Genomic DNA, 25,881 nt, shown 5'->3' on the forward strand with positions numbered 1-25,881 from the left:
AACAGAAACCACCACCACACAGACTAGAAAATGGCTGTATGGAGAATACACGTGGAGAGCACTGCACACTACTTTCCTGTCAGGACGCAGAACGTATTCTGGTTACACAGCAGAGATGGGCCACGTGAGACACCCACCCACACGTGAAATCTGGGGACGCTAGGGAATGAAGGGGAGGGTCTCTCTGTACATCAGGCACACTCTGCCTACAGAAGCACACAAACGGGGGAGGTGAGGCTTTACAGGTAGTAAGTATGGGGCTCTTCTGCCTGTATGCGGAATATAGGCTGTCTATAGAGCAGAGAGATGTCGCTGTACTTAGAACATCTACTGCTCACCTGTACAACAGGCCCAGAGAGGCTAACCCAGTGAGGAATGCCTGCAACCACGTACACCAGCACAGGCCTCTCAGACTCTGCAGGCAGGGTGGGTGTGTTGGGGGGGGGGGGGGCAGCAGACTTCAAGCAACATCATCTCACACCCCACGTGTGAAAGCAGAATGACTGGGCACCCGTCTCTACCCTCCGCTGGACTCCTTGTCCACAGACAAGGAAAAAAAATGATCAAGGATGCAAAGGTCAAGGGCATGCTCGGCTGCAGCCACCATTCGGTTGTAGAATTTAAAAACCTGAGAGAAGTGAGCAAACCAGCAGAATCACAACACTAGACTTGAGCAGAGCAGACTGCCGCTTCCTGAAGAGCTTTGGATGAGGGGCAACAGACAATTTGCAGATTCTGACTCAAAACAAAGAAAGTCACTCACCACGAGGGTGCCCAAGCACTGGAACAAGTTGCCCAGGAATGACACCGAATCTCCATCCTTGGAGACAGCCTAAACGTGACCGGACACAGCCCAGAGCAACATGATCTGACTGGACCTGCTCTGAGCAGGAAATCAGACTAGATGGCATCGGGAGGACCCACCCGACCTACCCCACTCTACGAATCCCCACAGATTTCTCATTTCACTCCAGTACTCTCCTGTTTCATCACTGGCCACTGCTCATGTTGAGAGCTCTACGAAAGTGTTTGCGGAGCACAACACTTGTTCTTAGGACATCAAGAGAGTTGCTTGAGGCAGCAACCCTTGTAAGGCCCTGATAACAAGTGAATGTCACAAACACCCATCTTGACGTGGACAGGGATGGGCTGACAATGACGAGGGAGTGTTGACCAAGAACGGAGCCTGCGGAGGCAAGATAACGTCTTCTGAGACCACTCCTCTATTTCTGAAACAAAGACCACCTGTGCCCTGTGCGCCATATGCCTGTGACAGATCACCACTCACTTGGTCAGCCCTGGGGTGGGGGGGGGGGCAGTGAGACCCCCAGGACCCCCACAACCCACCAACTCATTTCTAGAACATTTCTGAACATTATGAACATTCTGAACATTCCCGAGCACATACTGCGCCTGCTCAGACAGGCCCCCACCTATGGAGCGGGCACATCAGGTTATAAAAAGGGAAAACACAAGTTTTCGGCGCGCGCCCACCACCGGAAGACTACAACTATGAGCAGAGAACATCACTGGATCCAAGGGTGGTGATATCTTTTCTCTCTCTTTTCTTTCTTTTCCTCTCTATCACTCTCTTTGTCTCTAACTTCATTTTCAGCACATTAGGGTAATATCGTCACACGTTTTGCTAAATCCTTACCTTTCATAGTTCTGCTAAGTTTTGAGCCTTGTTATGACTTTTGCCAAGCCTCTATCTTTTGTAGTTCCACTGAGTTTTAAGTAAATTTGTGATTGGTTTGAACCTCTAAAGTAACTGTCGTTACTTCTGATTACCGCGCAGAGAATTAAACAGTTAACCTCACCCTAACCCCGAGTGGGATGGGACAACCCTTACCTTCCATCACTTCTACAGAGCTGAAGCATGGCAAGCCTAAGGCACACTAAAGCCATTTCAGACAGGTAACACAAATGAAGGCAGAGTTTAAAGGCTATGTCTTCCCATCAGAAGCCATCTCAGACCAGATGGGGGCAAGTAAAACAGTTCCTGAAAGCACAGGGCTGACAGGCACATGAGAAGACACAAGACAGCTCCTCTCGGGGAAAGTGGGCCATGTGCAGCTCAAGGTCCTCCCCCTGCCTTTCTCTCCCCCAGGGGGAAGAAGGAACCGCAACCAGCTAAACTTGCTGTCACCCTCATTGAGGGCACTCAATGAACTGGTCAGACTGTTGGGTAGTATCTGATACAGAGACACCCCCCTTCTGGGCTAAAAAGAAAAGTCTTTTTTATATATATATATGTTATTGAAATCTATATACTGACATCAATATTTACAGACTTCTAAAATACCAGTACTTTTATAGAAATATCATTCATAAAAATATTCCCATTTAAATATAAATGTGGGCAGGACTACAACTCAAGCGGAGCGTGCCACATACAGCAAAGGCAAAGCATGTTTAGCCAGGGCAGCTATCTCAGGGCGACTCGGGTGCAATTTTGCTCTGCAAGGGTCCACAACAACTGCAAACCTTGCTCCTGGCCTCCCCACCGGGAACAAATGGTCACTTTTCCCAAATGCAAGATGCTACCACAAGCACCAGATATGATACTGTCTTTACCAAGCAGAAAGGGGAATCCCTCCACCCTACCAAGTGAATTCACCTTGGGAAGGCAGAGAGGAAGGAACCAAGGAGATTGCCTTTCAGGAAGGCAATAAGCCTCGGACAGAACAGGCTGATCTAAGAGCAGAGATGAGTTTTTATGAAATGAGTCAAGTGGAAAGTATTTTGGCCTTGGTGACATCCCACTTTCTAGCAAGAAGTAATGCATTTCAAAGCAAAGGCTATTCTAGAATCGTCTGAGCTGCTGCTGCCGCTAAATGTCCCCATTTCCTGTGGCTGGGTGCAAACAGACCTGTCAGACAGACAGACAGACAGCAGGTGTCAGGTACCGGTACTTGGAGGGTATGCAGACAGGAAAAGCTCAGAAAAGGGAGAACAGGCTACACTTAGCTTTCAGTCGGTTCAAAGCATCCCGCACCATCACTGAGCGTGAGCACAAGCTACCGCTACGCTAGCTTGTGAAATCTGGACTTGGTGTCAGCTAAGAGAGGCATTCGTTTCTACCAAGTTTTGCTTCCATTCAACTTTTCACCTTCAGAATACTCTTTCTTCACAACTTAGTTTCTTACCAGCCAGCTTGAAAGCCATCTAAGAGCAGGTCCCCGCTGCGTATCACAGAGAAGCCAACTTGGTGACCAGTCTGCTCTAGTCTCCTCATCTGTCTCAAGCTCATCAGAATATGCTGCAAGAAAGAAGCAGCATTACTACACTGCAATATAGATGAAAAATAAAGCAGAGAGACTCATTTCTGGGCTGCCAAACAGCAGAATGCAGCACATTCTGCAAACAGCTACATAGCAGGGAAAGCAATGTGCAAGCCAGCGCACTCTAGACTAGACCCCACAGAACTTTCACAAGCATGAGGGCGGGGGGCCTCTCTGAAAGCCAGTCCCCTCCTCCCCCTGGGAGCAGCAGGGATGGAAGAGCAACAGGCACCCTCACCAGGAGGTGGGAGGCAGGAGGCAGGGGCAGGAGGGCTGTAATAATCTTTGGTGAGGTGGAAACCGGCAGCACCTGAGGTCCCCAGCCTCCACCTCCAGTGCTCAGCCTCTGAACCGCTGGCACCTCAGCCTTCGTGCCTGTCGCAGCGCCGGGTCCTCACGGCAGGGCCGGGCACAGGCTCCGGACCTCTAGGCAGGCTGCCCGCCGCCTGCTCCCCGGAGGAAAGCGGCCTTCTCCCCTCGCCAATACCTCGGGATCAGGTGCCCGCTCCCCCGGCCGTCCTCCCCGAAAACGACCCCCCCCTCCTCCTCCTCCTCTGGGCAGCGCCGCTCCGGCCCGCTGGCAGCTCCACGCGCAGCGCCCCGCTGCCTTCAGCGCGCCCCAACCCCCCCACCTCGCGCCGGCCGTTCCCGCCCGAGCCTTCCCGAAGCCCCGCGAGCACCCGCTGCCGGAGGGAGGCAGCGCCCGCCTGGCGGCAGCAGGAGAGGGGAGAGAAAGCGGCGCCCAAACCAGAGCCGGCCCTGCACAGTCCATAGCCACAGCAGGTCATTCACCTAGGTAGCAACAATGTAGTGAGGTCATTCAGGAATGACAATTTACTGACAGCATAGCTCGGACTTGGGGTTTTTGTTGGGTTTTTTTTTTTTTGCTTCCTCCCTTACAACCATTTCCCTGGTAATTAGCCTTAGATGATTTCTCAGAACACAGAGCACATTCTCTACAGACAACTTGCAACCCTTCTGGTAGCAGTTAGACTAAAGACGTTAAACACTAAACATGTCAAGTGCCATGGAGATGGTACCCTTCCTTTCTTGGCTGGTGGAGTCTAAATACACTTGCATGGAAATTAATCCTGCTGTGCTTAAGAGTGCAGTCGTGCCAAAGAGCACGAAATAAAGGTTAATGGAGCCCTGTCTGGCTGTGCAACCTCGCACGGCTCACTATGACTGCCTCAGGTGTGAACTTGCTGAGCCCAACCCTCTACAAGCTTTGCCCTCAAGAGAACTAAGCGAGCCAGGCAAGAAGAGAGGGGGAAAAAAACCCCTAGGAAATACGAACAGCACTTCAATTAACAATTGCCCTTCTCTCCCCCGTGCACGGAACATCCATTGTTCCCTGCTCCTTACTTAGCAAGAGGAGTTGAATTTGACACGCTGAGTTTCACTTCCACGTGGAAGTTTTACACGTTTACAAGAGAAGCACTTTGCCATCCGTAGTCACGCTTGGCTGACGACCTGCCCTGAGCCGTACACACACCGTTCGGGTAAGGAAGGCATTCTTGTGAAAGGCACGGCTACAATAGAAAGCCTGCAAGAGTTAGATTGCAAGTAAGAAGGGCTTTAGAGATGCACACAGCCCAGCTTGCTTCATTATCAAATCTTGATAATTTTAATTATAATCATTTAGTTATAATGTTTTTAATTTTAATAAATAAGACCTCAGATGCAGTTTTAACCGTGTTCCTTCCAAGCTTCAAGAGAACACGTGCAAAATATTTGTTCTCTCAGCAAGAAAATCACTGGTCCAAAGAAAAATTTATTAAAAAAGACAGCCACGCTTGCAATATTTGTTTTAGAGCATCCTAAGACTGTAAAATTGTATGTTACCTCAGGATTTCCTATCAAAAGAAAAATAAGAATAAAAAGTAAGTATGAAATCTTGAGATCTAAATCTATACAGTTAAAACATGAATCATTTCTGTGCACACATTTTGCCATGGGGACAGGAGAAAAGTTATAGAAATAATTTACTGCAGTAGCCATTTGAGATGCTGAGAAACACTTCGGTAACACCTAATATATTCCCTGTTTTCATTGTAATACTCCAGCTCTGAATGGGGGAAGTAGAATACAGAGATCCAGTAATACCACACTAGACCATGTCTAATTCTCAATAAAACTCCCTAAACTCGGGAAAACATGCACTTGCCGTGCAGCATTTTTGTCAATATGTAAGATACAAGAGCATAAAACCACATCAGTTGTGTCTCACTTCAGCTGAAAACCATCTGACAAAGTGAGTGCAAGTTTGCACTGGCCCAGCAACCTTATCACGGACAAGGCCAAGACCTCCAGCTTAAGAAAAGCAAGAGCGCAGTGTAATGCATAGCAAGCTGCAAATCCAGTGGTTTTCACTTACGGTAGCTGAAAGCATTTTAGTCCCTTCTTTTTATCCATCGATGGGTTGTGGTTGGCTTCCTCCCCTCCCCCCCCCCAGTTTGAGCTATATTCACCAACTTGAGACAGAAGCAGGGACAACTAACAGACCAAAACCAAGGTGAAGGGGACCCTGTATCCTCCCCTTGCCAGGCAGAAGGCAGTAGCCTCAAAGGGAGGAGTGAAGGGAAGCAAGTCCCCACTCGGCGTGGCAGGCAAACCTTCTCCTCCTCGCCCACCTTGCCTTGCCACGTACCCCTGTACAACAGGTAGGAGGCTCTGGCTGTGGAAGGCCACTCAAGGGAGGATATGGATGGTAGTCGAGCTACACCAGAGGTAGCGCCTAGGCCAGAAAGGCCCGCACCTCGTGTTGTGACCACCCCCACGAAGAAGAAAAGGTGGCTTATAGTTGTAGGGGACTCCCTTCTGAGGGGTACAGCGGGGCCATTATGCAGGGCAGACCCTCCCCTCAGAGAAGCCTGCTGCCTCCCGGGGGCCCGCGTTAAGGACATTATGAGGAAACTCCCCAGCCTGGTACGGCCCTCTGACTATTACCCACTGCTGCTCCTCCATGTGGGTGGGGATGAAGCAGAGACATGTAATGCAAAAGCGATCAAAAGGGACTTCAGGCTCTTGGGATAGTCACTGAAGGATTTGGGACCGTAGGCAATATTCTCCTCCCTCCTTCCAGTTGAGGGCAGCAATGTTGGGAGGAACAGGCGGACCCAGTCCATAAACACGTGGCTCTGTGGCTGGTGTCAACGCCACAACTTTGAGTTCTTTGACAATGGGACGGCCTATACGGCACCAGGCTTGATGAACTCTGATAGGATTCACCTCTCTCAAAGAGGGAAGAGGATCTTTGCCCAGGAACTAGCGAGGCTCATCGACAGAGCTTTAAACTAGGCTCGAAGGGGGAGGGGGATAACATCAGGCTTGCCTGCGACATGTTGTGGGACGACGTGTCCAACATGTTGGAGGGACAGGGTGCTGGTGAGGGCCCTCAGCGTATTGCTCAGAGACGTGCTGGACACACTGCAGCATGCTCGAAGCCTAGAGGACATGAGCCAGGGGCTCCAGATGCAATGGGAACCAACAGGGAGACACTGGGAGAATACATCAAAAGAATTCCAGCCGCTCCAGCCAATAAGTCAGCCTCATCGGGAACAAAACTGAAATGCCTCTACGCGAATGCACGTAGCATGGGGAATAAACAAGAGGAGTTGGAGACGTGTGCGCGCCTGCAAGGCTATGACCTTATTGGCATTACAGAGACGTGGTGGGATAGGTCCTATGACTGGAGTGTTGGGATGGAAGGATACAGGCTCTTTAGGAAGGCCAGACAGGGCAGACAAGGAGGGGGTGTCACCCTCTACATCAATGACCAGCCGGATGGAGTGCATGGAGCTCCACCTGGGGATGGATGAGGAGCCAACCAAGAGCTTACGGGTCAGGATTAAAAGGAGTGCTGGGGCAGGGGACATCATAGCGGGGGTCTGCTACAGGCCACCTGACCAGGGAGACCGAGCAGATAAGGCCATCTATAGGCAGATAGGAGCAGCCTCACATTCACAAGCCCTGGTCCTTATGGTGGACTTCACCATAAAAATATAGCATCAAAGCAATGAAAGACAATGTAAAGTCAACGTCCTCTTGGATTTGCAATGCATGTTCCCCTCATTCAGGCTGCAATCCAGATCTCGAACACACTGACTGATCCTCCTCCCACAGTTATCCAATGCTGCACCCAATGTTTTAACTTCGTCCAACTTTGCCACAGCCAACCGGGCAATGCAGCAGGGATATAGGGAACCAAAGAGCAGGATTGTGGGAACTGGCAGGGGAGTTATGTTCAACTAGTATCCTACCAACAACCTCCTCTTGTAAGGAAATGCTGTGGCGACAGGCAAAGGCAGGTGCGTCCACCTGTATTGCTCGGTGGGTGTCCATCAGCTGCTGGTAAGCTTCATGCTGAAACGGCGATTCCGGAAAGAGAGACTCGCCTTGTTGAATGTGCAGCTCTTTGAGGAAAACTCTGTGGTGTGGCCAAAGAGGATTTTAGGTACTCTTGCGAAATTGTTCCATCCCCAGACCCTCACATGAGCACGCAGCTGCTCTGCGTTGATGCCCAGCTGGGTGAAGGCTCCTTGGAAATGAGGGATTTCTGCTGAGATCACTGCACAGCCCGACTGCCCTGGCAGCTGCTCTCCTGCTTGCTAAGGTAAGCGTGTTGCCTGGTGAGAGGCAGCTGTCAGTTTTCCACTCCTGCTTCTGGAGTGTTTCCTCTCAGGCCCACCCAAAGACTGGACTACACAGGACTCGTGGCATCAGTGTTCCTGATGTCACTCTGCCTCTGTCCCCTGTAAATAAGCAGGAAGGGGGGATGAGAACTGAGTCGTTTGGAGATAAAAGCTCCTGCGCACCCTGCGGCAGAGCTGGTCGCCCGTGGGGGGGAGCCGCTGGCTCCCAGCTGCCCTCCCGGCGCTTCCCCCTGGGCCGTGGGTGCTGAATCCCTCCCGGGGGGGCCTACAGGTTTTCCTCCCAGATGCTGCGGATGCAGACACCGCTTCTGCGCCACAGCCATCCTCCTCTCCCCAGCAGCCCCGTCAGGAGCAGTGGCGCGGTCTTCTGCCGAAACAGGAGGAGCGAGAGCTGCGCGGCAGCGCTTCACCTCCCCGCCCGCACTGACGGTCCCTCAGGGCGTCCCCTCCCGTCACGGTGATAACCGCGCTCAGTGGTGAAGCGGTCCCGTGGGGGCAGGCGAAGATTTGCCCCGCGAGTGGACACACACGGTCCGGACCAGGTGCTGGGACATAAGGTGCTCTGGTGCCGAGGCAGGCGGCAGCGGGGGCCATCGCTCTGCCCCGCCGACCCGCTCCCAGGGCGGGCTCAGCGCGGGAGAGCCGCCCCCGCGGAGAGGCCCCGCCGAGGAGGGCCGGTCCCGCCAGGCCCCCCGGCCCGCGCTGAGGGCGGCGGGGCGAGCCGGGATGGCGCCGGGGGGCGGGCGGTACTTCTGCACGGCGGGCGGCGGGCTGGAGCCCTTCCTGGCGCGGGAGGTGCGGGCGCGGCTCGGCGCCACGGAGGTGAGGGGGGAGCCGGCGCCGCTGTCCACCCGGGGCGGGGCGGCGGGACCGGCGGCCTCGTTCGCTTCGCGCCCCGGAGCCGGGCGGCCGCGGCGTGGGCTGTGCCGCCGCCTGCGTGGGGCCCCACGGGTCTGGTCTTGGTGTGGGTCGGAAGGGACCTCGACAGGCCGCCTGGTCCAGTCCCTGCCGTGGGCGGGGACCTCTGAGATTTCAGGCCGCGTCCCCTCGCCACCCCCACCCGGTGAGCTGAGGTCTGCGCTGCCTCCTCCGTGCTGCTGGGCTGCTGGAAGCGCTCACCCAAAACGCCTTCCCGGTTTGGGTTCTGTGTTTTCCCCTGGGGTGGACTGCGTCTGAGGAAAGGTCTTCTGCAGCACAGAGGCAGAGCCGGGCGAGCTGAGGAGACTCAGTGCTGTAGAGCGACGGGTTTTGGTGCTTGGGAAACTCCCCCAACGCTTGCCGTGCCTGTAAATAAAGGTATGGCACCGACTCCTTCCCTCGGGCCATCCCCTCTGGTTTGTTCACAGGGTGTGCTCTCAGGAATGCGAAGCCCAGTTCAAGTCCTTTTCGTAAAGTTAATACTTGACTTAGTTTATTTATTAACAGCTGTAGTTCTAACTGACAATAATCGAAAGCCTATCTTTCACTCAGATCTGTTTTCAGGGCTTTTTTTTTTTTTTTTTGTGCCGAAAATGGCTTTAAGAATGTTTTAAATAGCTATCTTACCCGCCTGTGTTCTGCCAGCACTGTACACACGTGTGTATGTGTAACATCACCCCCCAATAAAATTAATGAAAGTGAAGTCCCATTCTGGACCCCTTGTATGCATTTTAAGGATGAGTCATTTTCCTTTAGGCGCAGTGGATCCAGACGTGTCTGTTGTGTCACCTGTTCATTACACAGATTTCTTGTAAATCACAGCTACTCACGTCCCATTCTCTGTCAGTGTTGGGATAAGAATTTCAAGTAAGATGGATATCTGCGTGCTGGTGGGATTTTATTTGGGAGATCCTAGATGGCCTTCAGCTTGGAGGATCAAATCTAGCCATGATTCTAAATGAGAACTAGAAATACCTTTTCTCCCTTTTCTCTCTCCCCCCCCCCCCCCGCTTCAAGATTTTTACGTGAATTGGCCTCTATATTCTTCGCAATCCGAGGAATGCCTGGGTCTCTGCTGGTGTGGTACGTGGGTGTTGAGAGCTCAGCTGTGCCTGCGATTGCTGCTGCTGCTGTGCTTCCTGGGTTCACACACTGATGAAATCTGAACACAGCCTCTGTTAACAGCTGTTGTCAACCTGTAGGAAAATCAAATGCTGAGACTGAACTACTTGCCCTGAAACTGCTTTTTCTTCCAGGGAAAATGCTGCATGAGCTCAAAAGCCTTGTCGTTGAGGAGTCAAAGCATTGGCTGGATGTCATCTCTATCTGGAGAAACCTTCATGGGCATGAGGGGAGAAAAAGATGATGTCTCTCAAGAAAACCAATCGCCCCTGAAGAGAAAATCAGAAGAAGAGACAACTATTGCAACTAAAAGGCAGGAAACAGAACAAGTGAGAGACCGTGGCTGAGGAATGTCAGACAGAAGCTGGAGAGAGGTGTGTGGTACCAGAGAGAAAGAGCGATCAGGATTGCCGGATTGAAAGCAAGACTTCCTTAGAAGACCCATCCAGAAGCAGTGGAGAGAAACCTATTGTGAGTGAGCAGCTTAGCTTCAGTTTCAGAGTTTCTCGTCGTTGCGGTGGAGCGATTGCCAAAATACTTACTTCATGGGTATGCTGAAATATCTATGTTTTAAAAGAATTTAGCAAAGGTGAAGGGAGCTGTGTAGTTTCATTTGTCACTTCAGTTGTGTGTTGTATGTTTTAGAAAAACAAAGCGATCTAAGCTTTTTCTGTATTTTCTCAAAAAAGCTCTTAGCCTGCCTTTACCTTAACCAAGTGGAAATACAAGGGCTGTTGTTAATTTCTGGGCACTGTTACCTGAATACTTTTCAAATCAATGCCTTTTATTGAGGATAAGTCAAAGAAAGAGGTTGAGGTAGCTGGGCCTGTGAAGTCTCGTGGAGTCTGAGGAGCAATCTGATGGTAGTTTACAGGTACTGAAAGGGGCGTTGCAAGGATGATGGAGCCAGACTGCTCTCAGTTGTGGCAGTCAGTGTAGAAGAAGGGGCAAAAGCCAGAACTTGCAGTTTCAGTGGTTTCTGGTTGGGTATTGGGGAGAACTTGTTCCCCAGGAGGGTAGTGGCAGCCCTGGGATGTGTCCTGGAGGGGTTGGATCTTGGTCCTTGGACATTCTTCAAGAAGGAAATCTTAAAGGCACAGGAGAAGGTCATCCCCGTGTGCCGAAAGGCAAGCCGGTGGGGAAGAAGACCAGCCTGACTGAACAGAGAGCTTTGGATGGAACTCAGGAAAAAAAACAAAAAGAGAGTTTATGATCTTTGGAAGAAGGGGCAGGTAACTGAGGAGGACTACCAAGATGTCATTAGTCGATGCAGGGAGAAAATTAAAAGGGCCAAAGCCTAACTAGAACTAAATCTGGCTAGTGCTGTAAAAGACAATAAAAATATTTTGTAAATACATTAACAACAAAAGGAGCACTAAGGAAAATCTCCATCCTTTGCTGGATGCAGGGGGAAACATAGTGACAAAGGATGAGGAAAAGGCTGAGGTATTTAATGCATTCATTGCCTCAGGCTATCAGTAAGACCATTTGTTCTCTGGGTAAGCAGCCCCCTGAACTGGAATATAGCAACAAGAGCAGAATGAAGCCCCCAAAATCCAAGATGAAATGGTCAGCGACCTGTAACATCACTTAGCCATACACAAGTCCATAGGATGGGATCCACCCAAGGGTACTGAGGTAACTGGTGGAAGTGCTCACCAAGCCACTTTGAATCATTTCTCAGAAGTCTTGTCTAATTAGGGAGGTCCCAGTTGACTCCAGGTTAGTAAATGTGACACCTATCCACAAGAAGGGCCAGAAGGAGGATCCAGGGAAGCCTATCATATTGAGTGCCATCATGTGGCACGTACAAGGTGATCAGGCCCATTTCATGGGTTTATGAAAGGCAGGTCCTACCTGACTAACCTGATCTCCTTTTATGACAAGGTGACCTGCTTAGTGGATGAGGGAAAGGATGTTGTTTACCTGGACGTTAATAAAGCCTTTGACACCATTTCCCACAGCATTCTCCTGAGGAAACTGGCTGCTCATGGCCTGGACAGGTATACACTTCGCTGGATAAAAAACTGGCTAGATGGCTGAGCCCAAATTGTTGTGGTGAACGGAGTTAAATCCAGTTGGTGACCAATCACAAGTGTTCCCCAGGGCTCAGTATTGGGGCCAGTTCTCTTTAATATCTTTATCAGTGATCTGGACAAGGGGATTCAGTGCAGCCTCAGTAAATTTGCAGAGCACACCAAGGTTGGTGGAAGCGTTGATCTGCTTGAGGGTAGAAAGACTCTACAGAGGGCTCTGCACAGGCTGGATCGATGGGGTGATGCCAAGGTTCAGCAAGGCTCCTGCACTTGGGTCACAACAACTCCAAGCAACGCTACAGGCTTGGGAAGGGGAAGAGTGGCTGGAAAACTGCCCGGTGGAAAAGGACCTGGGGGTACTGGTCGATAGCCAGCAGAATATGAGCCAGCAGTGTGCCCAGGTGGCCAAGAAGGCCAACAGGATCCTGGCTGGTATCAGCAATGGTGTGGCCAGCAGGACTATGGAAGTGATTGTCCCCCCGTAGTCAGCACTGGTGAGGCAGCACCTCGAGTACTGTCTTCAGTTTTGGACCACTCACTACAATAAAGATATTGAGGTGCTGGAGCACGTACAAAGAATGGCAACAAAGCTGGTGAAGGGTCTAGAGCACAAGTCCTTTGAGGAGTGGCTGAGGGAACTCAGTTTTTTTCATCTGGAGAAATGGAGGCTGAGGGGAGACCTTATTGCTCTCTACAGCTACCTGAAAGGAGGTTGTAATGAGGTGGATGTTGGTACTTCTCCCAAGTAACAAGCGATAGGACAAGAGGAAATGGCTTCAAGTTGTGCCAGGGGAAGTTTAGATTAGATATTAGGAAAAGTTTCTTCTCCGAATAGGTTGTAAAGCACTGGAACAGTAAAGCACTGCCCAGAGAAGTGGTTGAGTCACCATTCCTGGAGGTATTTAAAAGACGAGTAGACATGGCGCTTAGGGATATGGTTTAGTGGTGAACTAGGTAGTGTTAGGTTAATGGTTGGACTCAATGATCTTAAAGGTCTTTTCTAACCTAAATGTTTCTGTGATTCTATGATAATTTCAGAAGCATCACTTCTACAGACCCACTTCAATGGTCTCCTTCCAATTTCCCTTTAAGCCTTCTCTTGACTCTAATGCCTACAGCACCATAATTTGTGTATTATTTGTAATACTGAAATTAAGACACTCGGATAAGTTCCGAATGTTTTTAGTCATGGAAAAATACCTTTTAAGTCTAAAGGAAAACAGAATTAGCAAAAAAGTTATCAGGCAACAAAACAGGAAAACAGAAAAGGGGGCTGGCTGAGTTTAAACAGGTTGCTCGTCAGTAGGCTTCTCTGATAAAGCTCTGCACTTGGTCACCACCCTGTGTTCACATTAGAGCCTACTTCCAACTACCTTTTTTGTTGGTGCCATCTCTGTTCTTAGTTGGCATGTGTGAATGGCAATGAACACAAAGCTGGAATCACCAGTGAGTAGGATACGAGGTGTGTGATCCAGCAGCTCGAGCAAGACTGCAAACTCCCTGGACGCCACTGTCTGGGTGGATGCAGTGGGGAGACCATGAGGATCTGGGTCCAGGTTCTGGAATAGAATGAGTGCCTGAGGCAGACCTGGGTCTTCTGATGGTCTGGAGAAGGCTGATGGGTTTCCTCCTTCCCACTGGCAGCACAAGACTCACAGGGTCCTGCTGACCATAGGGCTCAACGCTGCAAGAGCTGAGGAAGTCGTGGAGGAAAAGCATGGTGCAACTTGCCAAAATGGGCTTTAACTCCTTGCCGGGCCTGGCTCTCCACACTATACCTGCATGGATTGATCAGGATACACTTCTTCAGCTGCCACCAGCATTGGGTGAGCACCAGGGAGGACCCTCAGCTCCCTTCCGTTAGGGGAGCAGTCGCTGGGAACAAGTCCATGGGCAGAGGCTTGCCAGAAGATGGGGCTGGGCTGCCCACCCTGAGTGCGAAGAAAGTCCTACTTTCAGGAGCCCTGTGGAGAAGGGTGGACTAAGACCCTCCCTGTACTCAGGCAGAGGGAAAGTATTCTTCATTGTCATCAAGGAGGAGACTCCCAACGCCTTGAAGAATGAGTCCTGTCACTTAGCTTTAGAGGAAAAAATTCCCTCATCAAAGCAGAGGTACCTTGTCCTATTTTAGACTCACTAAAATGTGCAGAGAGGCTTTTACAATATTGACAGTTTTAACACCAAACCCTCAGGAGATCAGCTTCCTTTGGGAATGGAAGGAGAAAGTCCTTCAACGACAATGTCTATCTCTTCAAATCTCCCAGAAGGCTGCAATGAAGAGGCCAGATGTCAATTTGTCAGTCAGGGTCCCCCTTGCAAGTGCAGAAGAGGAATCTACTCTGCTCATCTACCTTTAGAAATCCATTTCTGCAATAAATTGAATTGTGTCCTAAACTCCATCAACAAACAGACGGAAAAACTAAGGACATTACTCAAACATTCTAAAGACAAGGCAGGGAGCATGGAAGTAACTCCAAAGAAGCTGCTTTCACAGTTTACATCTCTTGACAGCATTTTTTAAGATTTTGTGCTTTTCCTTTCCCAAATTGATGTGGTTTAGGCCCAGCTGGCAGCTGAGCACCATGTGCCACTCGCTCACCCCTCCCCGCAGTGGGCTGGGGAGGAGAACGGAAAAACAACGGCAAAGCCTTGAGGGTTGTGATAAGGGCAGTTTACTGGGACAGCATGGGAGAGGGAAAACAATCAACAACAGTACTGATAACAGATATTCACAATGGGTGATAACAGAGAACAATTTACCCATCCAACGACCGACCAACCGGACGCTCAGCCTGTCTCAGAACTGCACCGAAACTGCGCCGCCCCCTCCCCTGCCCGACTAGCCCCCCTTTTATGGTGAGCATGATGTCACATGGTATGGAATAGCCCCTGGCCAGCTTGGGTCACCTGTCCTGGCTCCTTGTGAAATTAACTCTGTCCTTGCCAGAACCAGGACAAGAATACTTCACAGAATGCATCTAGACTTCTTCAGGGATTAGGTCACCTAGCTACCAGCTAGCATTTTAATTAATCTCCCATCACCCTCTCTGCTGAGGAACCTCTTATCACACAAGGCCATGACTCCTCAGGGAATGTAACAAAAGACTTTGAACAGTTTTATATGAAAGGGGAAGGAAAACCAAAAACTAACTCAGTGTGGAGCGAGTGCCTCAGAACAAATATCATTAATATATGATCCCAAAAGGCTTTACCACAGCCTTGAAAGGAGACATGATAGATTGTTCTTTAGGGGTTGTGAGAGGAGAGGAAAGGAGATGATACTTCATACAAAGTCTACTGGGTTTCTGTTTCCCCTCAATAATGCTCCCAGCACATCGTAGATTAATGTAAGTGCTTTATCAAATTTCACCTCAATTTTCATTGATGCCTACCTTCTTACTTGCTACCGTTCTGTGATATTCCTCCTTTTCCTCTGATATTTCTCAGGAATGAAACCTGTGCCTGGATATCTACCCCATACTTTGATTTTAGTTTGTTGACTCAACTACACAGAGTGGGGTGGTTCTGAGGTTTTTTTAGGCTTCTGTAAGATTTACAAGCAATAACGGCAGGACAAAAAGGACATGGCTTGCATAGAGGAAGGCTGTCTTGAAAGACACACTGCACCAAGAATTCAAACTTTTCAAGAACTTAAATAATGAATTCAGGACCAACTTCTTATGAAATGAAGCTTCATTTATACAGTGTTCACAAGAAAGAAAAGACAAAAAAAAAAAAAAAGAACAACCACCACAGGAGAGAGAGGGGGCTCAATTTTCTATTAGTTTATTTAGTTTCTTTATTTGTTTTCAAGGTAATTTTTTTTTACTCCAACTGAATGAATTTCCATTCTCTGCTCCCCCCACCCCAAAATCTTTTTATACCCTTGGGTTTTTCCTTTTGATTATTCCTCTCTTCTTAAAGCTGCTTTTATTTTTCCCTCTGACAGCCAGAATATTTTATCAAATCTGTTTTTCAGCAAGAAAGCTGGTAGTGATTGAGGAGGAATCTGTTTATAAAGCTTTCTGTTCTACCTGGCAAAGTTCAAGCATGGATGGAAAGACAGTCCTGAAAACAGTATAGTTTTAAACACAGGATGTTTGTCTTTTCCCTGTTTGGCTCTGGTTTTCCCTGAAAACCAGATCTTTCCCAGGGAATAAAACTACCCTCTTCTCTAACTGTCCTGCTTACCTTTACTTCCCACATATCTCCTCGTTTGTCACCATCTTCATGCAGCCTTCTCTCTGTCTCCCTCCTAATGAAAAGGTGAAAACCATTTCATTGAGGTGTTTTATTGTTCACTACAGTACATTTTAGAGCATCCTAAAATACATGTTTAAATAAACTACAGTAAGAATGATTGAGAAATGGCAATTTTTTTCCTCCAGTGACTGTAAAGGGACTCTGGACTAAAGAGCTCAAACACAATGCCTTACATATTATTTACAGTAGATTCCTACTGTAACCCCCATACTAACTTTACTCTTAGTGCACAAAATGGTGCCTTGTTCCTCTAGGTTGAGTCTCCTCTCTTGTTTTCCTTCTAGCCTTTGCTCGAATGTCTTATCCTTCTACATTCTTTTGCTCTGTCTCATCTTCTTTTAACTTCCTGAAGCATTGTTTCCTCCACTGACCTTCTGCCTTTACTCACTGCAGCTTGGATACAGAAATGTTGAACGATACGAGGGTCACAGAGTTCCTTCTCTTGGGCTTCCCCTCCCTTCACCATCAGGAGCGCCTAATGGCAATTGGTCTCCTGGCTTTGTACCTGGTGACCTTAGGGGGAAACCTACTGATCATTTCCATTGTTCTTGCTGAAAGCGAACTCTACAAGCCCATGTACTTTTTCCTCTGTAACCTGTCTTGTTTGGAGATCTTCATCACGACATCCATCATACCCAAAGCCATAGGAAATTTGCTGATGGGCAGCAAAGCCATTTCCTACCCAGGCTGCTTAACTCAGTGCTACTTCTACTCCCTTCTGGGCTACATCGAGTTTGTCCTTCTGGCTGTGATGTCCTATGACCGTTATGTGGCCATATGCTATCCTCTTCAGTATGCCATGGTCATGAGCAGTCAACTTTGTCTTCAGCTACTGTTGGGCTCGTGGACTGCGGGCTTCTTGGCCACCATTGTTTCCACTGTCCTGGTTGCCAAGATGCCCTTCTGCAATGACAATCGTATTGACCACTTCTTCTGTGACAGCATGCTTTTGATCAAGTTGTCCTGTGCAGAAACACAGATTGTTGAGCTGATCACCTTCATGGCCTCGTCCGTCATCATCCTCGGTTCACTAGGCATGACAGCAATGTCCTACCTTTGCATCATTAACACCATACTTAGATTGCCCTCAGCTTCCTCACAGCAGAAGACATTCTCTACATGCTCTTCTCACTTCACCATTGTCATCTTGGGCTACGGTAGCTGCATTTTCATGTATGTCCAGCCTTCAAGTCATCACATTTCCTATAATAAGGCAGTTGCCCTTCTCAACACAGTGGTAACTCCTTTGATGAGTCCCTTTATTTTCAGCCTGAGGAACCAGCTGATGAAAGATGCTGTCAAAGCAGGCTTGAAGACAAGTGTGATAATCTTCAGGAAGCACTTTTCTGTCTAAGAAGATATTTTGTAAATGGATTTTGAAAGGGAAGAGGGCTGGGAATGCAATTGCGGAAATGAGATCTCTCTTTCTTAGCAGTGTAAAGTTTCCTGAAATTAATATCACACCAGGTTCTCTCCTGCAACATATGATAAGAATGAAGACCTTAGCTGGGAGTGCCTTTCAAATGACCTAAAAGCACTGTAGAGACCCTGCCTAATACCACAATGGCATTTTCTAAGTGTGGAAACCAAGACAGAAAGCAACAAGCAGAGGACTTCGTCCCTCCATGGCACACCGAATTCTCAACAAACTTCACCCTCTTCCAGTTCTGATGAAACTTCTCATTGCTCCTAAATCTGGTTTCCTGATTATTTTTGGTAGCAGATCTTTGTTGAACCTCTTAATCTTTAGAAAATGACAGAAAATAGGCAGAACACAATAAATAGAAAAACAATGACTTTGTTTCTCTTCCAAGTGGCACTTAAATCTCCATATTTTGTTCTCCTGCTTAGAACAAAAAAATGCCTAAAATAAAGTCCAGTTTTAACTGTCTAAAATTATCTCTCTTCTACTTTGGTACAAAATCTACAATACTTATCTGCAATGTAGTCTTGGGTAACAAGATCTAGATCACGTTTGGTGAAATAAATGTCCAGTCCTTGACAGAATGCTCTCAGACAGCAATACTTTAGCTAATCTGGAAAATTCAGATTAATTAGTTTATGCAAACATAGACTTTTGTAAGTGTCTAAAAAGATGAAATCATCATCTGGCCTCCTTTGATAGTGGGGAGGAATCGGCACTCTAGAGAGTGATAACATATTGTGGTCTTCAGGAGAACTGTACTTAGCATAGACTTGACAGCTTAATTCTTCAATATGTAATGCCAGGTGCACTGAGCCACATGCTGGGCAATGTGTGGTAATTGGCACAAGTGAGGGGGTCTTGCTAGTGGGGCCATCCTTTGAAGACATGAAGATTGCAGCTGTACCTTAAACTCTCTTCAGAATTAAACAGAAACATCTCCTCTTCCCTCATCCCTGTCACAGCGTTGCCATTTTGTAATTTTCCTGGATTACTTTTCACTCATGGTTTGCAAGAAAAATAGGCTCTTTTGGAAACAGAGTCAAAACCAGGATTTGCTCATTCATGTAAATAAAAATATGACATTGTCATTCAATGCAGACATTTTTTGCGTTTGATCTGAGAGAGTTTTCTTGCATTGTTTAAATAACTTCCCTTCCAAGCCATGGAAACACTGAAATATATAGATCATTACATCAAGCTGACATGTATGTTACTTATACAGAAAACTAAGATGGATGAGTGTAGTCCCAAATGCCTCAGTTAGTGGGATGAATCCTATCCCAGCCAAGCTGGCAAAGAGTGCCGCCAATGCTTCTTCAGCAAACAGATTTATGGAATCATAGGCAGTGATTTAGCTTAGCTGTCTTAGGAATGTTTTTGTGAAAAATCCTACCCAAAGTCATTTGTGCATCAATGACTCTGATATTTTTGTGTAGATAGCTTAGGTTTGACTGAATCTCCACTGGTGCCTCTACACAGCAAATATCTGAGGTCCTTTGTCTTGCTCTAATGGTACGTTCTCCAGACTGTTCTTATTCACCTCATTCACACCAGGAAAATGTCCGAGTGCTGCTGCGGGCATAGTTCATTCAGGAAAGCACTCCTTATAAGTAAAGCACAGGTCACTCCAAGAGCTGTTCCTTACAAGGCATATATGAACAAGTGTGCTGCTTCCTCTACTCTGGGCAGATGCCAAACTGTATTTCAAGCCACAGGTGCATGCAGAACATCCTTAGTGTCAGCCTACAAAACAAAGCACGCATTACAGCCCTCACTTGATTTCATGCACTCTGGGGGGAAGAAACACAGAAATACAGGACTATTTCTCTGGGCTGCATGGAATCCTCGTGAGACCCAGGAGACATGGAAGTTACGCACTACAAGCAGCATGGCCTGAGGACCAGGGTTTCCTCCCTGTAATGGGTGTGGACAATAAATACAATACTTTCACACTCTAAAAGTCTTAATCTGGAAGTATATTTTCTTTTCTTAAAACTGAAGATAGATCAATTGGCGTTCCTGTTTGGAAGTTTTAGTAGTTTGGGGACAGAGGCAAGTTGGGGGCTGGACCCTCAGGGCTCACAGATGGAAATGGGCTTTCTAAAATCCTGCTGGAAAGAGCCAGATGTGGGATTTATGGTTGAACTCAAGGATAGGGAGAACCCCTGGATCAGCCTTAGGATCTGAGGCAACTGCGCCTTCAAATCAGCTCTTCCCAGCTGGACACTGCCAAGGAATAACTATGAGTGGTGGTGTTCAGGAAGCATGGTATGCACGAAGCACACCCAGAGCTGCGCCAGGGCCTGGAGAAGACTTCAAGCAGAGCCAGGGCTGATGGTGACAGTTCCCAACAGGTGTCCAGCTCAGGAAGATGCAGGTAAGGTGCCACAGAGGGAACACTGACTGTGACTTCTTTTGCAGGGATAGGATTTAACAGCAGAAGGGAGACAGGACGAAAGGCCCTTTGAGATCAAAAGTGCATGAGAGCTGCCACAATGAAAGAAGACAGGGTTACAGCCTTGGTGAATAAGGGAAAAGCAACTGATATCATCTACCTGGACTCATGCAAAGGATTTGACACTGTCCCACACAACATTTCCAAATTGGAGAGATACGGATTTGACAGATGGACACATATTCTGTTGGTTGCCATTGAACTGAAGATCAAAGCAGTTTCAGTCAGCTCTGACAAATTTTACCTTGAAAGTACCTCCTTCTTTTGATCTATGATCCTGACTCATTGCAAATGGCTTCTGTGGAGACTTTTGCAACTATCTGAGATGAATGCCTCCCAAATCACCTTCTCTGAGACACTCCTCTTGGTTCCTTCTACTACCCATGGGAAGACAGAAATTTCCCATTCATGATTCTTCATGTCCTAAGATGGGTGACCATATAGTCTCTCCACTGACCACAGAAAAGGGCCTCAGATGAAATGCCTAATAGAAATATTACATTGGCGCTCAGATCTAAGTTCAGAGCTATGATTTTGACCTTAATTTAGACTACTGCTACATTAAGTGGGATGATTCATAGTTCCTGAATCGTAAGTGAGGCTAGATGATGAGGTCAGCAGAAGGTATTGTAATAAAGATGTCTGTACTTGGACAGAACTCCTCTGTCAGGGAGCAGCAAGAGCTGAGATGGTCCCTACAAGAAGATAAGCTGCGAGCTGAGGGACACATCATAGCTGGCAGCATAGGTGCCTCTCCAGCTAGGCCGCAGCCCCAGAGTATCTGAGGAAGGCAAGCAGGACAGGCATGGGGATGGTGGCCTGCAGTCAAGCCAGGAAGTCAATCCATTGGTTAGCTTGAGGTTCAGGTCCAGTAATCACCAAGCAGGCCCATAGTGATAAGGTGGTGCCAAGATCAAGCCAGGAAGTCAGTCTGAAATTGAGGTCTAGATCAAAGGGCTCCATGGCCAGACATAGACATGGGTGTGGGAGAGTCAGAGGCTGATCTGGAGATCAGTAATCTTACAGCATAGGGGAGGGACTGAAGGCCTAGAGCTCCTGTGCCCATGACTGTGGATGGAGGGCTTGGCTAAGGCTGATCAGGGTCATTGAAATTTATTAATTCCCTTAGGCCTCTGACATCCCCCAAACTCCAAAAAACAAGTTGAACAGAGTCTATGAAGCTAAGCAGGGCAGTAGGCCTGAGGGAAGATAAAACAGAAGGATGTCTTGGTGGACTTGGAAGAAGATATACCAGTTTTGACTCCCTGAGTAGCCAGTGTCACCTTAGCCTGAAGACCTGGAGAAAGAGTCTCTCTGACCATTCTGATCCTCAAAAGTCCTTGTATCCAACCTGGGACACTATGGCCTGGATGGTATACAAGAGTGGATGAAAGCTGTCTGGATTAGTGGTCTCAAAGGGCAATGGGGAATCTCCTGTACTCTGCCCAAAGTCCAGCTACTGTCTGGCAGGCTGCTCTGATCCAGAATACTGCATCCGGCACCCCACCACCTCTGTACAAGAAAGACACTTGTAAACTTTCATGAACTCATCAGAGACATTAAGATGGTCAAGGGGGTAGAACACCTCATCTGTGAGGACAAGCTGAGGAAAGTGGCTCTTGTTTAGCTTGGTGAAGACACACCTTAAAAAGAATGTACTAGCATCCTTCCAGAATCTGAGGAGGCCACTGAAAAGACAGAGCTGGGCTGTTCACAGAGTTGCCTGGCAGGAAGACAAAAGACATGGTCATAACCTGAAACAGGGGCGATTCTGACCTGGAAGAGGAAGAACATTGACCGTGAGGATAGACAGACATTGAACCAAATTGTCCAGGCAGTCTGTGGAATATCCATCCTTTGAGGTTTTTCAAGACTCCACTGGACACAGGCCTGACCACCAAGTCTGATTTCACTGGAGACCATGCTCTGTGCACTTGCTTACTGTAAATGACTTCTCAGAGTCCCTCTTTCCCTTAATTTTCATTGGAGAGACAAAGGAGTCCACTTTTCATGAAGTGCAAGTCAACAGAGCTGAGCAGTATCATGCCTTCTTGCTCCTCTTGACCTAAAGCCAGAGCAAAGGAGAACCCTGTGCACCGTTCCTTTAGGAGAGTGGAGTCCTAACTGGGAGTCTAGATCAGTAGCAGATCTCACTTCAGCCCCCAGCAATTTAGGCACCCTTGCCTCTGGGAAAGGTTAGAGTTTTCTCTCTCAATAGGCAGAACCTTGCACATACGGGGGTGATTCATCCTGTCCCACATTGCCATTCTTCTCAGCTTGGAGGAAATGCCTCCTTTCTCCCCACTGACCATTCATGGTGTCTGGAAGGAGAAGCTGTGACACATATCTCATTGTAGTTCTTCTCCATGAGTTTGAAGAGATCACGGCTCATTCCCCTAGCTCATTTCGCATCTTTCTAAGAGCATAAAGATCCAGGGGAGGGCAGTTCAGGGCTTTCATCCCCACAGGACTCACTTTCTGTGATACAAAGAGAGCATTGAGGTGCAGGATGAACCTTCAGGAGACTCTTCTATAAACCCAGGAGGCACTGCAGAGCTGGCGACATTCAGGTGCTGCTGAAGGCTCACAGGAGGAGATGCTGGTAGAAGAGTGCCTGAGCAGAGCAATGACTGAGTCTTGGGTCAGGGTCTGCAGGCAGAATTGGACAGGGGAGGATGGAACGTGGAAGAGGCAGAGGATGACACACAGACCTTGCCTTTCACCCTCCATTACCCTCAGAGGAAAGGTCATCACATCATGCTGGGGATTCCCGGTAGGGGCTAGATTTGCTGAGGTAGGTGTGAGTGTGATTAATGCACCAGTGGCAAGTAGGAAGTGAGACCATGTGTCTTGGTACAGTACTGTCCTGTATCTCTTCTTTTTCCAGTTCACTCCTTCCTTCTTTCCTCTAGTTACCCTCTCTGCATCCTTGACACTGTTGAAAAGAGATACAGGCAGCATGGTTGTCAGTGCAGTGTCAGAGCTGTGCGGCATAAGCTCATGGCACTTGTGCACCTCAGTGGACATGAAGAGGTTTGGACAGAGTGTATGGGGCCACTGTGCCAAAACATATTCCTTGTCGTCTCAACTTTCTTAATCTCTCTCCATCTATTTCTCCATCTTGCTTGTATCTTAGGGATTGGTCTCAATCACTCAGCTATCTCACAGTTGTCTCTCAGCCATCTACATGGGATGTGATTTACAGAGAGCAGTGAATCTGAGGCATTCTCCTCATGGAAGCACCTTCAGGGACAAGGCATCCCAGCGTAGGTTGGGTGAATCACTGAGTAAAAGGGCTCCTCCATCCTAGGAACTCTCTGGGCTGTCTAGGTGCATACCTTGGCCATCTCCAACTCTCTGTAAAAGGTATAAAGTTCAAGACAGGGAATCATCAGGGACAGTGTTTTGTTTGACCTGAGCGTTATGAAAGCACAAAGAGGAGGCATGGGCAAAGTGCTCTGTCTTTCAGCCATGGACATTCCCTGAGCAGGCAATTAGGCATTTACTGGAAGTTTGTGCTTGACCATGATCGTGCACTGCCTCAGCAATGTTTTCATTGCAATGCTGAACAGGGAGCTCTGAGAACGCAGATGGCAATCCTGAGGTGTAGGTCTGTGCTGCTGCAGGGAGGCAGCCCAAATGGACTCAGAAATTGAAGGTGAGGAGGAAAAGATGTTCAGCAAATGATCATCATGCCTGTCCTTTTCTCTCCTCCTTGGTCAACATCAGTTTTCCTTATTTGGCTTAGATAGCTCAGGTACCTCTTCTTTGGAATTCAGTTTTCCCTACCCTTCTCTCCCAAGTTCACAACTGCTTATAAGTCTCTTGTCTAACAGAGCCTGTGCAGTGCCTTCAGCTACCAAGCTAGTAACTCCTGGGCACTCTCGGTCAGTGCAAAGAGAAGGACTGTCCAGGACAGAATTGTCTCATCAGAAAGTAAATGCTTCAGGGAGTTGAGACCACTAATCCTATTCAGTGTTCACTCCTCCGCAGTTTGAAGAAACAACTTATGGCATGATGCGTTCCCCTAAAGGCTTTTTTGCATGATGGGGCTTTTCTATCTGGCCCATCTTTCTGTTGCTGGAAAGCAGGGCTTGGCTAACGCCTACACTAGATACTACTAGGGATAACTTCATGTGTCATAATGTAATGTGAGAAAATGAACATTCTTTTTCATTCCACAGAAATAGACACCTCAATGCACCTCATCTCTCTAATCAGAGGAGGTTCTTCTAAGAAAAGCAGATTGGCCCTCTCGAAGAACCTGTTCCTGCCCTTTCACTAGGAATGAAGCCCCTAAACTAAGTGTGAATTTAGTCAAATGAGGGAAAACTTCCATGTTGTCTCTGGCAGTGCGTTCCTCCTAATTCCTTTTTACAAGAAACACAGAAATGCATGCCCTTCCTCAGGTTCCCTTCCTGCCAAGTGGGGAAAAGAAGGTCCTACAGCACTTCATGGAGAAAGAGGAATGGGACAACCGGACATCACCAGTGGAGTTCCTCCTGCTGGGACTGAGTAATGTCCCCAAGCCTCAGGTGCCTCTCTTTCTCCTCTCGCTCATGATCTACATGGTGACCATGTTTTCCAACATGTTCATTGTCGTGCTGGTGGTGGTAGACTGGCATCTTCACACACCCATGTACGTCTTCCTGGGGAATTTCTCCATTGTGGAAATCTGCTATACATCCACTATCCTACCAAGGCTGCTGGTCAGCTTCCTTACTGAGGACATAACCATTTCTGCTCAAGGCTGCATGACACAGTTTTTTTTCTTTGGCTGTTTTGCAGGTACTGAGTGTTATCTGCTGGCCACCATGTCCTATGATCGGTACTTGGCCATATGTCAACCCCTGCTCTATGCAAGCCTCATGAATTGGACGCTCTGTCTTCAGCTAGTGGCTGGTTCCTGGCTGGCAGGATTACTAATGTCTACCATAGTCACTGGGCTATTTTCCAAACTACAGTTCTGTGGTCCCAATGCAATTGATCACTTCTTCTGTGATTTTGCCCCATTGCTAGAGCTTGCCTGCAGTGACACTACGGTGCTTAGTCTAGTTACTTTCATAATCTGCTTTCTGGATGTAGTCTTCCCATTTATACTCACATTGGTATTCTATATATGCATCATAGTTGTGATCCTGAGGATCCCAACCAGCATGGGGAGGCAGAAGGCCTTCTCCACCTGCTCCTCTCACCTCATCGTGGTCACTGTTTTCTATGGCACTCTCATCGTTGTCTATATGATACCCAGGACAGCCTCGCTGAGGCAGCTCAATAAAGTGCTCTCTTTTTTCTACACCATCCTCACGCCCATAGTCAATCCACTCCTCTACAGCCTGCGGAACAGGGAGGTCAAGGGGGCTTTTGAAAATGCACTTAGAAAAACTGTGGCCTGCATCGAGAGCTCATACTGGTTGTGATCCACCAGGAATAAACAGGTTGTGGTTATGTCAAGTGTGGACAACTCTTAAGTGCGTATTTTGTGTACCAGGTAAATCTTTAGAAGTGCAGAATCTGGGGACTGTTTGGGGAATGAGAATTGGGAAAAGAGAATTTGTGTCTTAAAGAAATATAGGTCTGGTGTTGAAGAGTGTAAAAAAATTCCCTGGCTTTCTTCCTTCTTTAATGTAAACACAATTGTGATCCTGCAAGTTGGAGCTGTTGAAATGCCACAGCTGCCCAGGAGTGGGAGAAAACTCACTTTAAACATGCTGTTGTCTCT

At 48.0% G+C, this 25,881-nt stretch overlaps 2 protein-coding genes across 2 annotated transcripts; both read left to right on the plus strand.

Moving 5' to 3' along the window:
- Positions 1 to 14,495: 14,495 nt before the first annotated feature.
- On the plus strand, positions 14,496 to 18,726 carry LOC129210746 (olfactory receptor 6J1-like). Its single transcript, XM_054836907.1, has one exon. It carries the CDS (start codon positions 16,685 to 16,687, stop codon positions 17,630 to 17,632), a length of 948 nt encoding a protein of 315 aa, XP_054692882.1. The 5' UTR covers positions 14,496 to 16,684; the 3' UTR covers positions 17,633 to 18,726.
- Positions 18,727 to 24,613: 5,887 nt separating this feature from the next.
- LOC129210830 (olfactory receptor 1020-like) lies at positions 24,614 to 25,579 on the plus strand. The gene has a single exon (XM_054837130.1). The coding sequence runs from the start codon at positions 24,614 to 24,616 to the stop codon at positions 25,577 to 25,579; it is 966 nt and encodes a 321-aa protein (XP_054693105.1).
- The last annotated feature ends 302 nt before the right edge of the window (positions 25,580 to 25,881 follow it).

The sequence above is a fragment of the Grus americana genome, chromosome 10 (genome assembly GCF_028858705.1).
Source record: "Grus americana isolate bGruAme1 chromosome 10, bGruAme1.mat, whole genome shotgun sequence".
NCBI lineage: Eukaryota > Metazoa > Chordata > Aves > Gruiformes > Gruidae > Grus > Grus americana.